Source organism: Mustela nivalis (genome assembly GCF_964662115.1).
Source record: "Mustela nivalis genome assembly, chromosome: 20".
NCBI classification, from domain to species: domain Eukaryota; kingdom Metazoa; phylum Chordata; class Mammalia; order Carnivora; family Mustelidae; genus Mustela; species Mustela nivalis.
Genome location: NC_139039.1, coordinates 18,926,726 through 18,943,591, shown reverse-complemented (window position 1 = coordinate 18,943,591; position 16,866 = coordinate 18,926,726). Strand labels below are relative to the sequence as shown.

The window sequence follows — 16,866 nt, the reverse complement described above, 5'->3', positions numbered from 1 at the left end:
CTGCTCCGCGGGGACTCTGCTTCTCCCTCTCCCTCTGCGTCCCTACTCCCTCCTGCTCAAGCTCTCTCTCAAATAAATCACTAAAATCTTTAAAATCTTTGCAGAATAATTCAGATGCATTTGTCTTTCCCGACACTCTGCAGCGATCACAGTATGGTCCTTCACTTCCCGTCTTTGGTACGACTGTCTCTTTTCTTTTCCTGATGTCTGCCTGCTGTCCTCATTTGGCTTGTTCTATCCAATTGGGTTCCTAGAAGTTAATTGCCAGCCCTTTATGTTAAGCCAAGTAAATCCTACTTAGAAGTGATGATATGTAAGTGTGTGCAATCTTTTTTGCACCAAACAAGCAGTTTTACCTTCACTGGGGAGCATAGTATAAGTGAAAGTTAATATCACTATCCAAGTGTCATAGGACCCAGTCCTATGGTGGGAGGTCATATTCAAAGAAACACTGAGCAGCTGCCAATGCTGTACCCAAACAGAATTTCGACTTTTCCTTGTATCTCTGGAAGGACATTCAGCTCCTTCTCCACACCAGCCCTCCCCCCACTTTCCCTGCCAGTGGACCTGCTCTGGGCTGCAATGTTCTCTTGCCTTCCCCCACCCCCACTGCTAGCCCTTTATTAGACACATCAGCTTCTTGGCTTTAATTTCTTTAAGTGTGTGGTGTATGTGTTTTACTTCTTTGAGTTCAGAGGAAACTCAGGAGCTGACAGAGAAGACAAGAAAGAACCTTCTTGCTGTCTCTTCAGTGACTCAGAGGGCCTGGGAACCAGCCCTTCATAGAGGACAAGGAAGTGACTGGAAACACACAGGCCAATAAATCTTGTTACCTGTATGTGGGCGAGAAGACAGATGTGCAAGGGGTAGTCGGTGGGCAAAGTGGGTTAGAACGTTCATGTGGAGAATAGCAAAATAGGCTAGCAAGAACCGCAGGCTGAACCCGGTGGCAGATGGGCTCAGGCTTAGGTATTGGCGATTGCTGGAGACATGGTGGGAGGCACATTAGATACAAGTGTAACTAAATAGTTCCCAAGAATTAAAGTGCAGCTCGCTCCCTGTATTTCATAATCCTCTGTTATTTTGGAATATGCTGAGAATCCGAAGCATTTCCAAGCGTGCTTTAAAGTTACAGACATTAAACTCTCTTTGACCAAAATCATTCTTTCCAAATCTCTGCACAGCTTGATTTCAAATTGTTGCTTCCTCTTACAGGCATGATCCTGTAAAGTCAGGATTAGGACTTAACAGTCTGGTTTCCTGGACAGAGCTGGAATTCCCAGCCCTACATGTGATATTTCTCTCTCTGCATGTTGGTGCTAAAGGCTCTGAAGGTCAGATGAAACCACTCCTGGGAGGAGGTGTGGGGTTGAAGGGAGTTTATCTTTTTGTTACAGTTTTCTTCTTTTACTACCCCAGGTGGTCCTTTGCCACATTGTAATCCAGAACACTTATAGAGGTTTTTAGAGAGTTTTTAGAGCGATTTTGGCAAGAAGGCCAAGATAGTAGTTTGTCATTGGGGCTAATGAAAAGATTAAAAATGAATGTTTTTAAAAAGAAGTTTAAGAAATTCTGTGAGTAGTACCTATAGGTCTACACATTTTTAAAATTTCTGCTTAATTGGCAGGTCTTCTAACATTCTGTACTTTTTTTTTTCAAATTTTATTTTTTAAATTTCTTTTCCGTATTCCAGAATTCATTGTTTATGCACCACATCCAGTGCTCCATGCAATTCGTGCCCTCCATAATACCCACCACCAGGCTCACCCAACCTCCCACTCCTCTCCCCTCCAAAACCCTCAGTTTGTTTCTCAGAGTCCACAGTCTCTCATGGTTCATCTCCCTCTCCGATTTCCCCCATCTCACTTCTCTCCATCTCCTCCTGTCCTCCATGTTACTCCTTACACTCCACTCATAAGTGAAACCGTGATAATTGACTCTCTCTGCTTGACTTACTTCACTTAGCATAATCTCTTCCAGTCCTGTCCATGTTGATACAAAAGTTGGGTATTCATCCTTTCTGATGGAGGCATAATCCTCCATAGTGTATACAGACCATATCTTCCTTATCCATTTGTCCGTTGAAGGGCATCTTGGTTCTTTCCACGGTTTGGCGACCATGGCCATTGCTGCTATAAACATTGAGGTACAGATGGCCCTTCTTTTCACCACATCTGTATCTTTGGTGTAAATACCCAGTAGTGCAATTGCAGGGTCATAGGGAAGCTCTATTTTTAATTTCTTAAGGAATCTCCACACTGTTTTCCAAAGTGGCTGTACCAACTTGCATTCCCACCAACAGCGTAAGTGGGTTCCCTTTTCTCCACATCCTCTCCAACACATGTTGTTTACTGTCTTGTTAATTGTGGCCATTCTAACTGGTGTGAGGTGCTATCTCAATGCGGTTTTGATTTGAATCTCCCTGATGACTAGTGATGATGAACATTTTTTCGTAATGAACATGTCTATTAGCCATTTGTATGTCTTCATTGGAGAAGCATCTTGTTCATGTCTTCTGCCGATTTTTTGACATGACTATCTGTTTTGTGTGTGTTGAGTTTGAGGAGTTCTTTATAGATCCTGGATGTCAACCCTTTGTCTATACTGTCATTTGCAAATATCTTCTCCCATTCCGTGGGTTGCCTCTTTGTTTTGTTGACTGTTTCCTTTGCTGGGCAGAAGCTTTTGATCTTGATGAAGTCCCAAAAGTTCATTTTCGCTTTTGTTTCCTTTGCCTTTGGAGACATACCTTGAAAGAAGTTGCTGTGGCTGATGTTGAAGAAGTTACTGCCTATGTTCTCCTCTATGATTCTGATGGATTCCCGCCTCATGTTGAGGTCTTTATTCTCTTACACCATAAACAAAGATAAACTCAAAATGTACTTTTTGTTTTTATAAATCATATTCCTTGTGGAGCCCACTCCTCACACATTTAAATAATTTACTTATTTTAGGGAACTGTCATTGGTCAGCCATTACCAAGTAGAGTTTTTAGCAGATTATGAGATAATTTGAATTTTAAATTATAGAGTAACTTAAGCCATTGCTATTGGAAATTAAAAATCAAAATAGATGTTTCCAGGAATTTCAGATTAATAGTTTGCAGGTTAATATTTTAAGAATTTGTTACTATTTATTAAGGAAAAGACTTCAGTAGTTATTAGGTATCTATACAAAATTTAGGATCTTCTTCCAAAACCGGAAATTTTCAAATAAAGAAAACGAAGTTCAAACTTTGAAATAATTGATTTTAAAAGTGGCTGGTTATATAAATTGTCAGAATTTCAAAATTAGTTTTTAAAGATTATGGATACTGTTTTGTTCTGAGGACTAGTTAAGCAGTATTTGGTTTTTTTCTTTTTCTTTCTTCTTTTTTTCAATGACTTCTAGAGTGAAATAATTGATAAGAAATCAGAATAGCCATGGCTCCCGCCAGGAAGTCCCCAAGGCCAGCCTAAGTCCCAATAAATAGGGTGCCTCCTCTTAGTCCCTATAGTACCCTGGACTTCTCTTACCTACAACCATATTATATGGTAATGGCCAGATGTATTTGTCTTTCTCCCTCTACCTGTATCCCCATGCTCCTTGGAAGTTTCTTTAGACATTGCATTTATTATTATTTTTTAATTTGATTTAAATTCCTATTAGTTCACATATTGTGAAATACTAGTTTCAGGTGTATAATAGAGTGATTCAGCACCTCCATACAACACTCAGTGCCCATCACAACAAATGGCCTCCTTAATTCCCAACACCTTTTTCACCCATTCCCCCCCCACCTCCCTTCTGATAACCATCCGTTTGTTCTCTATAGTCAAGTGTCTGTTGATTGATTTGTCTCTCTCTCTCTCTTTTTTCCCCCTGTGCTCATTTGTCTTGTTTCTTAAATTCCACATATGAAGGAAATCATACGGTATTTGTCTTTCTGTGACTGACTTATTTCATTTATCATCATACTCTCTAGTGCCATCTATCATTGCAAATGGCAGGAATTGCCATAAAAAGACCGAGTAGTATTCCATTGTAAGTGTCCATCAATTGAAGAATGGATAAAGAGGACGTGTTGTGGGGTGCCTGGGTGGCTCAGTGGGTTAAAGCCTCAGCCTTCAGCTCAAGTCATGATCTCCGGCTCCTTGGATCGAGCCCCACGTTGGGCTCTCTGCTCAGCAGGGAGCCTGCTTCCCCCGTCTCTCTGCCTGCCTCTCTGCCTACTTGCGATCTCTCTCTGTCAAATAAATAAATAAAATCTTAAAAAAAAGATGTGTGTGTATGTGTGTATACATACAATATATATATTTTATTTAATATGTAATATATTTAGACACACTATATACAATATATACACACAACATATATATGCAATATATGCATTAGACCATTTCCTTTTTCCTTTTTGAAATTGTAAGACTTAATCTTTTAGAGAAATTTGAAGTTCATTCAGCAATTGATAGGTCAAATTCAGTCTGTCCAATAATATTTAAAAAATTAGGAAAAACAATTTTTTTTAAAGATTTTATTTATTTACTTGACAGACAGAGATCACAAGGAGGCAGAGAGGCAGGCAGAGAGAGAGAGAGGAGGAAGCAGGCTCTCCGCGGAGCAGACAGCCCGATGCGGGGCTCGATCCCAGGACCCTGGGATCATGACCTGAGCCGAAGGCAGAGGCTTTAACCCACTGAACTACCCAGGCGCCCCTAAAAAATTAAGAAAGTTTTTGTTGAAAACTTAAGTTGGAGAAATTGTTTGCAGTTATGGCATATTAATAAGTAGAACATAAATGTGACAAGAATGTTAGACCTTAGTGTTAAGGACCTCATTATTTCAAGTTATTTTAGTTCTAAAAATTCTCCTTAGTTTTCATATTCTAAACTTAAATCTTAGCAGCTATGAATCATGATGATGAAGAACTGGCACTGTTTTAATTACTTTCTCTGAGTGCAGAATAGAAATGTTTTATTCAGATTTATCTGAATCCAACATGAACTTCCAAACACCTCTTAGCCAATAGCAGTATTTTAATAATCTGCCAATAGGCTAATGATAAAAATCTCTGGTGACACATTGTTTTGTATTTCCAGCAGTATCAAATCAGAATGCACTTTGCAAAATTGAAAATATAACTTCAAAAAGACAATTTTTCAAGAAGTGACTTTCAGCAAAACCATAAACCATGGGACATTCAACATAATATCCATCTAGATTTGATGAACTTCAACTAAAAATGAATCTGAATTCTGTTTGAATTCCTTTTCTGCACCACTTTGATGGAAGGAATTTTGCTTAGCATTGAAACAAAAGTGGTTGAATTCTAACAATGAATTATAGTTAGCGTTTTGGGTAGGGTATAGGGGGGTGGATGACTTGAGAGAGATTCTTTGGCTCTGTTTGGAAAGAGAATGATTAAAGGAAATCAGAGTCTTCAAAAGTATTTCTTCAAACAAAAAGAGCTTTCTTGTATTTTTAATACCTGTCCTACTCCATGAACATACTGCTGGATTCTTTAATCTGAAATTCAACCACTGATATAGAAATGAGGTTTAAAAAAACAAAAAACAAACAAAAATCCTTCCTGAACAATGGCTCAGGATCCTGGGTTTGTTCAGCTCACCTGGATTTTTTTTTTTAAGATTTTATTCATTTATTTGAGAAAGAGCAAAAGTGATCACAGAGGGAGAGAGACCACAGAGAGAAGGGGAGAAGCGGACTCACCACTGAGCAGAGAGCCTGATTTGAGGCTCAGTCCCAGGACCCTGAGATCATGACCTGAGCTGATGGCAGACGCTTAACCGACCAAGCCACCCAGGTGCCCCTCATCTGGATTTTTTGACATCCTTGAGATGGCTCTGATTTGTGTGGTCAGTGGATTAAAATCAGAATGACGGTAATAGTATTTATTTGTTTTTAAACAATTCCTTGAGAAGGAATACCGAATGTATCACTGTCTTACAAAATGAGCAGCTTCAGCCCCCGTTAGCACAGCAGACAGCCACAGTAGAATTCAGGAGCATTCAGGAGGATCACTGAATTGTGGCAAAATCTGAGCAACAGTAGTCGGTGATTTAGAGATTTTAGCATTAGTTAGCTGAAAGCACATTTATGTAGAATGTTCCACAAAGTCACCATGCCACATATTACTGTTGTCTGTTTTCTGAGTATGCAAAGAGCCAGACATGGACGTTTTAACTGTATTCTAGAAGTGTATAGTTTATTTATGCATTTATTTTTTCATGTTTAGGTGAAGTGGGAGTACAAATTTTTGATGATCAAAACAAAACAAAAAACATCCATGGACAGTTTTGCTGCAGTCATTCTGACATTACTTGTTCATTCCCTTTTATTGTCATCTATGAACTACAATTGCCCCCACCATGGGGGGTCAGGAAACCAATCTTCCTCATAGTTAGAAATCCAGGTAAAACCTTTGACTCCCCACAAACTTAACTACTAATAGTCTACTGTTGACCAGAAGCCTTACAGATAATATAGTTAGAACATATTTTATATTTTATATCTATCCTATGCATTAAAGTCTGCTAGGGAATGGAAAATGTTAGGCAGAATATCTTATGGAAGAACAAATGCATTTATAATGTACTGCTTTTATTGGAAAAAAATGTGGGCATAAGCGGGTCTGTGAAGCTCAAACCTGTGTTGTTTAAGGGTCAATGCTATATGCCACATAAAATTAGAATTTTAGGGGTTCTCAATAGGATCTCAATTTTATGTGGATAGGATATGCCACATAAAATTAGAATTTTAGGGGTTCTCAATAGGATGCTCCACCCTATTATAGGCAGTCTACAATTGTAGGCAGTCTACCCCCTAGCCTACAAACTCGTCTGACCCTGTCCTACCCTGTCCTCCTTGACCCTTAGCATGGAGGTGCCATTTCTTCTTCTACCTGACTCTTCATTTCAGCTCTGAATCCCAGTCTTCCACATCTCAAGGGCTTTCTTGATCCATTCTCCCTTCTCTGTGGACTACCTCTCTGTCTCTCTTTCTCTAGGAGCTTTCCCTTCAGGGTCTAAACACAGCACATTCCTTCTTTATACAAACTCTCCCTTCAACTCCATGGACCCCTCATATCATCCACTTGAAAACACTACCTGAGCTTGTCTTTGATTCCCCCACCTCTCGTCATTTGTCAGCCCAATGCACCTGGCTTACACCCTTCCAAAGCCGTGGAAATCTCTTCGGTCAAGGTCCCGAGAGACTTCCTTGGCACTAAATCCCTAGATCATACTTTGTTCCTTCCTTTCAAGCACTGTCTGATCCCGTTGACCACTCTTTCACTCCTCAAAGGCTCACTCCCCTTTTGGGTCAGAACTTCTGGTTCCTTCTACCACTCTTGTCTTTTCCTCTCAGCTCCACTATGGGTTCCTCTTCTTCCCATTCCTTAAATGTGTGGCTCCTTGGTGTTTTGTTCCCTTCCCTTCTCATGTTCTATCTGTCACTGGGTGATATTGTTCAATCATGCTCTCCGTGCTGATAATTCTCATTTCTCCTGTCTTCTGTGCTCTTCAGCTTTGTTGACTGTGTGAAAGCCCCATGCAGATCTCAAAATCAGAGTGGTCAGAAAGAAACTCTCTTACTGGGCGCCTGGGTGGCTCAGTGGGTTAAGCCGCTGCCTTCGGCTCAGGTCATGATCTCCGGGTCCTGCGATCGAGTCCCACATGGGGCTCTCTGCTCGGCGGGGAGCCTGCTTCCCTCTCTTTCTCTCTGCCTGTCTCTCTACCTACCTGTGATCTCTCTCTGTCAAATAAATGGATAAAATCTTTAAAAAAAAAAAAAAGAGAGAGTTTCTACTCTCTTACTCCTTAAGTGAAGGACACATAAACCATCTAGAAGCCGTGGGCCCAACTTCCACAACTTCTCTATTCTTTACCTCCTGAACAGATCAGAGTTCCATTCTTTTCACTTCACCTCCCTGACTTCACCCTGGAACAGGTCATGGTTCTTTGTGCCTTGATCATTCCAGGAGCCTGGTTTCCTTTCTTCCTAACTCCAGTCTTGATCTTTCTCATCCCTTCCCTATAACACAGTCAGAATAATAGTTGTCAAGTTGTGTATCTGGCCTAAAGCCCTTTGGTGATTCCCCACTCCTCTCAGGATAAAGGCCAAGCTCCTTGCATGGCCTAGGGACCCCTCTGCCAACCCCTTTTTCTTCCAGCTTCTCCTTGAGCCCCTGAGCTCTATAACATACTGAACCACTTTCTGTTCCTTTGCACTTGTCATTCTCCCCACCCAAAGCATGCATAACCTCAACCACGCCCTTCCTGCACTCCTTCGAGGGCACGTTCAGACGGCCAAATCCAGCTCATCCTTCTCTGACCCCGGAAACTCTTAACCTTCCGCAATGTGGTGAAATACTTCCTGTGCTTCCTTTGCTGTCCTGCCTTTCATTAGGTGAAAGTTGGTTTACTTCTATAATTCACCGGTGAAAAAAAAATGTTTGGACGTCTTTAGTAGGTACTGTAGAACCCTTGTTTGCTGTTTCTGAGACTTTGACCAGGGGTAGGGTCTCCTTGATCAATAGTGCGCATTGGAGAAGTAGTGTTATCAGGAGTCCAGATTGGATAATATATATATCCAAGAAGAAAAACATTTTTCCACCTTGTAAAAAGCTGTGTCTTTCAGGTAGGTGGGTATAAAGGATAGGCCTCATGCATGTTCCACTCAGTGAGTACCTTACTGGAAAAACATCTGAACAAGTTATTCCATCAGAGTATACCTGCTCTTAGAAAGAAAAGGAATTATCAGGAAACTCACCAGAAATGGCAAGAAGTAGCACAAGACTTGAAGGGTTGAAATTGGGAGTGGAGCCTGGTAGGGTAAGACCAACTCATGCCACCTTAATTTTCTTTAGTAGCTTCTGGTTTCAAGGAACAGAGAACACTGAAAATAGCTTATGTGAGCAGCAAACTTGTTGAAATGACCCCGGGGACTCTCAGAACACCCAGATCAGGAAGGACAGCAAGGCCTCAGGAAAGAGAGAGGTTGACCCCTGCCTTCGCCTCTGCATCTCCCTGCTGGGGGCGCAGATCTCTCTGCTCTCCTGAGTTGCTGCCCTTTGGCTTTTGCTCTCAGCCACTTGGTTTCCACCGAGTGTCAGCCTGGCTTCCAGTGTGCATGACTTCCGCCTGAGCACCATCTGACCCTATCAGCTGTGATACTCAGATTTTTTCAAGAACTGACTGAGCGTACCCAGCCTTTGGATATTGAACCCTGAGTCGGGGGCCTGTCTCAGGTCTGGTTACCTGTGGCTTAGGGATGGCAGGACAGACAGTGCAGCGGGAACAGATCCTCTTTCTTCTTTAAAGGAGGTGTGGGTAGGTGGGTCCGGACAGCTCCCTGGCAAGGTGGTGGGACAGCCTAGTTAGCGGCTGTGAATAAAAGCTTCAGAGTCACATCCCCTGGGTTCACCCCTCATTCCGCCTACTGACTGCAATATCGCCCAGCCTTTCGTCTCTGTTTCCTCATCTGTGCTGTGAGTCCTGATCTTATACGGATCAGGACAAAAGTCCTGATTTTATACAGATGCTGTGAAGATTCTTCAAGGAATAAACTAAAAGGCTTGTGGGAAATGGTGAATGAATGTTAGTCAGTTTTAAAACACAGAGTTGTGATGGGTGTGAAATTGCTTTGGAAAAGGCCTCTCCTGATGTTGGAAATGGTCCATAGACGATGACAGAGGCCTGCAGAGGACACTTCCTTCCATAGCTGCCAGGGGAAAGGGAACAGGTGGTACCCTCTGGCATTCAGAGTGATTTATTAGCCAGAGATCGCAATACCTACTGGGAATGGGCGTCTGCCTGGTGCCGAAGTGTGCCACCAAGATCCTTGACCGTGGAAGTGGGATGCTGACTGGGCAGATACTCTGGTTACCAAGGTGCTGAGGGCTCTGGTTTCTTTTCTTTTTTCTTTTTTTTATCTTCCCCTTTTTTCCAACCCTAAAAACTGAAGCTGGAAAACTTAATGTTTTAGGGTTTTTTTAAAAAAAGATTTTATTCATTTATTTGAGAGATTGAGAGAGAGTTTAACCTTGAGGGCGAGGGGCAGAGGAAGAGAGAGAGAAGCAGACTTCCTACTGAGCAGGGAGCCCCCCCCCACAGGGGCTTGATCCCAAGACCCTGGGATCACAACCTGAGGACCTGAGCAGAAGGCAGATGCTTAACCAACTGAGCGGCCCAGGTGCCCCTGGAAAACTTAATGTTTTTTCGTTGCTCTGCATCTATCTCATTGAGACAGCTAGGGATGCCTTAGTCCTGTATCTTTGCCTTTACTTAAATAAAGCTGAATGGGCTCACATTGCAAAGCACCATCTACCTTTGCAAACTCTTATCAGATGTTCATTTGTTGGATGTCCTTAGGAAAGATGTTTGTTTCTGTCTGTATTTTGTATCAGAAATTTGGAAATAGGGGCTTCTTGGTGGCTCATTTGGTTGAGTGTCTGTGTTTGGCTCAGGTCATGATTCTGGGGTCCTGGGATCCAGTCCCACACCGAGCTCCCTGCCCGTGGGGAATCCTTTGTCTCCCTCTCCTTCTGCCTGCTGATCTGCCTGCTCGTGCTCTCTCACTCTCAAATAAATAAATAAAATCTTAAAAAAAAAGAAGTTTTGAAATAGTGTAACTTCCTTATAGTACTGCTTTAATGTAAAAGGGAAGAAAATGTAAAAGTCATCGCTATATTGATTATTGACCTAAATCGGGTCATTAATTTTTACTTATTTATACATTTGTATTCACCTAACTGAAGAAAATTTTGGAAGACAATATTGGTCCAAAAATTTGATTTGGAGAAAAGATAAGCTTTGGACTAAATATAAGTGAAATGTATATGAAAAAGTATTTTTGTTTTTCCAAAAAAGGAAGGTTTTAAGTTTAAATGCAGACTTATTGTTGTTTGCTTTTTTTTTAACTAACCAAAGTGAACAGTTGACCGTTTTCTATGATCTCTTATCCTGCACTATATTTTCAATATATTTTTCAGAAATTAATCTTTTAAATATACATAAAAAGAATGAAAGTCAGTAATTTCATGGTATTTTATGTCCATATCCCTCCTCTCCTTTTCACTAAATTATTTAACCTACAATATAACTTGGAAATATGTTTTTGAACTTTAAACTTGTTAGACATGTAATTAGTGCTGAGCTTGGAGATGGCAAACCCCGAAGCTCTAGCTCAGAAGAGAGAAAAAACACAATGGGGCAGAGATCCCAGTTCTCTATGCTTTAATTCTTTTCCCTCGTCAGCCCAGAAATTTAAAGTGCGGAATGTCTCATCATGAAACCAGCAACTCAAATGAGGCAAGAAAAATTGGTTCGGTTTCTGAGCAGCTAATTTGTTGAGGATTTGTTGGAAGACCTGTCCACTGTCTTGCTGCAGCTGCTTTTTCCTGTAAGATTTATTGCCAGGGCCTGATACAGAGGATTAAGTGTGAGATTTCACTTTACTTAGGAAAGCAAAGATTCATTTCTCTGAGATTAAATACTACATCAGACATTTGAACCCAAGTGAAAATCCAGGATTGACTTTTGACTATTTAGCAGATTCTAAACGGTTTCTGTGGTTAGGTGAAGGGAAATCCGCTTTGGGGGTACTGTCACATCCTCAGGACTAGGAATTGACTTGACCTGAAATTTTCTCCTATAAGGTTTGTAGCCTGGGTTGGAGACATTTAAGAAAGAGGTGATTCCAAGCTGTTGAGGAAGTAATTTGGCTTTCTGGCAAGAATTAATAGGGTTCCTTCAAGAGGTAGGTGTCTTGAAACAGTTCTATTTAGGGTTAGGAACAAGGGAGGGATTGAGGGAAGATCTAACTATCATCAAGCTCATTAAATTCGTTCAGAGATTTTTCTGCTAGAGAATATATCGTAGATCCCTTCTAACCCTCCCTTGGTTAATAGCATTTTCAGATCTAAGCTTTCCTTCAAAAGTCTCTTCCAAAAGCCTAGATGATTGTCCTTTACTATACATTTCTGTAGGAAATACTACTAGTCCTTGGTCACTAAGAGCAATAGCTCACAGTGGATATGATGGTGTGGATCATCTGCTCTTGGGAAAACTGTGCCCTCCACATCAATGGAACTACCTTCAAAATTCCTGCATATTCTCCCTGCATAATTTGTTGACGAGACAACCCTCCCAAAGCCCAGGCAAAGACAATGGATACAGACCTGGGTCAAAGGATATGTATGAGTAGGTTTTTTTTTTCCAGCAATGAAAAGCACTTGGAGAAGTGTGATAAAGCTATCATAACCCTCTCACATAAGGAGCCTATCTTTTTAAAACATTTTAAAGGACGAGTTATAAAAATATGTAAATAGCAGATTCTATCACTGATAGTAACCTCAAATATCCTTTTTCCCCCGCCTTCCCTTTTGCCATTCTGCTTTCCCTCTATCATTCCGTCTGCACAAAAACACATTTTACAGAAGCACGGGGTTCTTTTTTCTTTAGTCACTACATGCTACATGATATAGCTACCAGTCTTTAATATATATTTGTTTAAGAATGATTCATTAAACTGACCCAGGATGTTTTTACGTTGCTTTTCTTCCATCCCATTATATTTCTGTAAAATTGGTTCTGTGTCACGGCTTTTGCAATCAGTGTGTTATCAGATAGGTGTGCGTAGTTGAGGCTGTTTGCGAGGGACATTGTGTAACCTGTTCGTTCTGAGAAGAGTTTCTGACGTATGCATTTTTGTTACTCAAAGTAAATGAGTACTTGACAAATGGGAGCTCTGTCCTATTTCCTCAGGGCAACACAGAAACACTGAACATAAAATACTTTCCGTTTTTAACACAGCAGAGGCAGTGGCTATCAGATCTCATCTGATTAAAGCTATCCATTTCTGTAAATCATTCTGCTTCCTATGGATCTGGAGCAAATGAAATTCATTTTCCTATTGAAAGATGAGGGTCACTCGTGTATTGATTTGGGGTAAATGTTTATAAAAGTTTTCACTATTTTTAACGCTTCAAAGAGTATGTAGTATTGGTTGGCTGGCTTATGCCCTTTCATTTTAAGGGTGGATTTTGTGTGCATTTTTTGTTTGTTTTGTTTTGTTTTGTTTTGTTTTAGAAATTTCACAAGCAACATTGTGGCCATGTTACCAGAAAAAAAAAGAATTTAAAAAAATAAATGAAAGTTCCCCCACAATCGTGCCACTCACCTTTCTTCTTAGTTTTCCTTTTGCATCTTTTATTCTTAAAACCTGGGGCTGATCAAGTACTTTATCCAGAGCATTTCATTTAGTTAAGTGAAGAACAGGTGTGCTCACTTTGCCCATCACTTTTTTCCTAAAGTTGTCCACGACACGTTCGCACTTCCTCATGATCCTAAATCATTATTAAAATTCAGTGCGTCTTCATTTCTGAGCCCTCTTCAATTGGCAGGGATCCCTACTTCTTGATCTCTGCCGGCCTCTCAAGTGTGTAAAAGTTCCAGAAGGTCAGCATTTAGTAAACGCCTTCACTTCCCCTCCCCCCATCTCGGTTGGTCTTTCTCTAACTTCACCTTTTCACTTCCTGATTCTTTTTTAAAAAGATCACTTTCTACCTTATCTCCTAGTTGTGTTATCTGAGAAATGGCTCTTTAAGGGCCAGGTAAGGTAGAAATTGACACACATTTGATTTAGAGAAGTATTATGTTTTGCCTTTGGAAGCTAGGATATTGGCAAAATTGGAGACGTCGTGTGTATTTGCAAATTTTTAAATACTTTTTTTAAATTTTTTTAATTTATTTGGCAGACAGAGATCACAAGTAGGCAGAAAGGCAGGCAGAGAGAGAGAGGAGGAGGAAAACAGGCTCCCCGCTGAGCAGAGAGCCCCATGCGGGACCCGATCACAGGACCCTGGGATCATGACCTGAGCCGAAGGCAGAGGCTTTAAACCACTGAGCCACCCAGGCGCCCCTGTATTTGCAAATTTTTAAACAAGTATTTGTGAAGTGCCAGGCTCGGCACTCTGTCGGGTGGTGTGGGCAACACCGATGTATAAAACTTTGTTTTTACCATCAAGGAACCTTTCAGTCATTGTCCTATATCTGTGTGATTTTTCTCTCAATTCTTTGAACTAGCTGCTTTTGAAGTCAAGGACTTGTGTTTACGTTGATGTATGAATAATGTTCAGACAGTTATTTTCTCTACGAGGTTTAGTGTGATACTAGATTATTCATATCCCAGAAATGCCTGTATTTTTTATCAGCAACAAGTCATTTAGATTTAACATAGAAAATTCATCTTATTTATTATTTTTTAAATAAAATAATTTTAATGAAGGTTGTCTTTTATAGATAAGAAGGATGAGAAGTGTTCAAGGGTTTATTTTATAGGATAAAGTTGGAAAGCTGTACTCTCATGAGTTGAGGTTATTGATAATGAATTTAATAAGATCAAAGGAGAAAGCACTCCATGTCTGTACATCACTATGCAGCAGAAGTGGCAGGCCTGACTCTGAACTTCTGAAAGTTAAAAACATTCTATTTTATTGACTGATCCCTAGTCATCAGTTATTTCCCTGTCTGCTGAGTTAAACATCTCTATAGGCAAGGTCATGTAGGGTTTTTTTCATTTTTATAGGTCTTTGCATACAAGGTGTATGTGTTTACTGGAGGTAATCTAGAAATATATATTAGCAATAATTATATATATTCTGTGAAATACATAGAAGTAAAAATTAGCCCCCACCCAAAGATCATCATGGTTAATATTTTGATTTTTTTTACTTCAGACTTTTTACTGTAATACATATATATTTTTTTCCTTACTAGGATGCATGCTTTGTTTTATAACCTGATCATTTTTTTCAGTGTTAGATTGTTTGGGCCTATAGGGTACAGGAAGTATGTCTTTCTGTGTCTACCTTATTCATTCCATTTTTAAAAGAACACATCCTATTTGGAGTGGAATTATTTATTCTAAATATTATCATTTACTATTCATTTATTTAGAAATCTCAAGTAAATGTAAATAAGCTTGGGTGTTTTACTACAAATTCATCATCAAAGTATCTTTGAATAGAAGTTTTATTTAGGAAAATCCAAGTATGTTTTTGGGGGAATTTTTTTCTATTCTAAAGGCTTCAAATGGCTTCACATTAAAATGAAACAGACTAAAATGAAAAGAGACGTATCTGAGAAAGCTGGAAAATATGTATGATGGCATCTTTTACCTGCTTGTAGACAATAGCTAGACCACAAGCCTCGTAAAGCTGGACACCATCAACACGCAGCACGCCATTCTCAGCATATTTCTTAGCACAATCCCTGGCATGTAACAAGGTGTAAAAAGTAGGAGTCGAATGAATGATTGACAAAAGATGAGGTCATTCTTCCCCTTGTTTGTAGCGAGGACAAATGAGCCATGTCCTGGGAGAGATTTCCATCAGTCAGTCTTTAAAAACTGTAACAGCACAAAGAACAACGATGGCAAATCTTTTTGAATCACCCAAAGCTTCCACTCCTTTGTTCCCCAAAGAAGCCATTTGTTTCAAAGGCCAGGTACGATGAGTGAACTCTAAGAAAGTCATGGCTTTGACTTTTCCGTCCTCTCTTTGATAGCTCTAGGCTGCATTTCTAGGAACAAGTAAAAACAAAACAAAATAAAACAAAATGGTGCCATAATTGGGTTGAGAAGCTGGGCCAGTCCTTGGAGGGATGATGATTGCTGATCTGCTTCTAACCTCCTCCCTTCTCTTCCCCAGGCTACCTGCTTCAGAATGATTCCCTGCAGAGCTGCGCTGTCTTTTGCCCGATGTCTGATCCGGAGAAAAATAGTCACCCTGGACAGTCTAGAAGATTCCAAATTATGCCGCTGCTTATCCACCATGGACCTCATTGCCCTGGGGGTTGGAAGCACTCTTGGTGCTGGGGTTTATGTCCTTGCCGGAGAGGTGGCCAAAGCAGATTCTGGCCCCAGTATTGTGGTGTCCTTCCTCATTGCTGCTCTTGCTTCCGTGATGGCAGGCCTTTGCTATGCTGAATTTGGGGCCCGTGTTCCCAAAACTGGGTCTGCCTACTTGTACACTTACGTCACTGTTGGAGAACTGTGGGCATTCATCACTGGCTGGAATCTCATTTTATCTTATGTGATAGGTATGTTGCCCCCCCCCAAAAAAAAAATCAATCTATTGTATGGAATGGTAGAGCTCCTGAGGCTGAGATCCTTGTAGGTCTGCATGAGTTAGTGACTATGGGATCATGAGTGAATTACTTGATTCCCGTGTGTCCCATTTATCTCACGTAGAAAATATTCCCTAATGGCAAAATTCAGTGATTCTGCTTCATCTCTGAATATGCTTCTGAGTGGGATTGGAAACCAGCTTTAAAATAAAAAAAAAAAGTTCTTTAATGCAGATGAAGCTAGCTGATTCCACATTTATGGACTTGAACGTGGTTACTAACATAGAATTGGAAAATTATCAAGATAATTTTAGATGTGATTCGAATTTTCATTTCTGTCTGAACTAACCCGTGTTCATCCTAGAACAGGGTAGCACAGGATGTTGTGTTAATCTTCTTCCAGGGACCTATACATTCTCTTAATATTCTGTGTTTTGGGAAGGTACATCAAGTGTTGCAAGAGCATGGAGTGGCACCTTTGATGAACTTCTTAGCAAACAGATTGGCCAGTTTTTCAGGACATACTTCAAAATGAATTATACCGGCCTTGCAGAATATCCTGACTTTTTTGCTGTGTGCCTTATATTACTTCTAGCAGGTAAGAAAACCAATTACACTCCTTCCTGGGATAATCCAGACTAATTATCCCAGGAAAATAAGTTACCACTGGATTTGGGGTCTGACTTCCAAAGACAAGGTGGCATACTTATATGTTGAGGTTACTATTGGGTATCTGTGG

At 40.4% G+C, this 16,866-nt stretch overlaps 1 protein-coding gene across 2 annotated transcripts in view; it reads left to right on the top strand.

Annotated features, from left to right (window-relative positions):
• Positions 1 to 16,866, top strand: part of SLC7A2 (solute carrier family 7 member 2) — a 70,245-nt gene that overhangs the window by 30,701 nt on the left and 22,678 nt on the right. For both annotated transcript variants that reach the window (XM_082715605.1, XM_082715604.1), the window contains exons 2-3: positions 15,710 to 16,100; positions 16,570 to 16,725. In XM_082715605.1, the coding sequence (XP_082571731.1) occupies positions 15,725 to 16,100; positions 16,570 to 16,725 (532 nt within the window). In that variant the 5' untranslated portion in view covers positions 15,710 to 15,724. The remainder of the gene's footprint in view (positions 1 to 15,709; positions 16,101 to 16,569; positions 16,726 to 16,866) is intronic.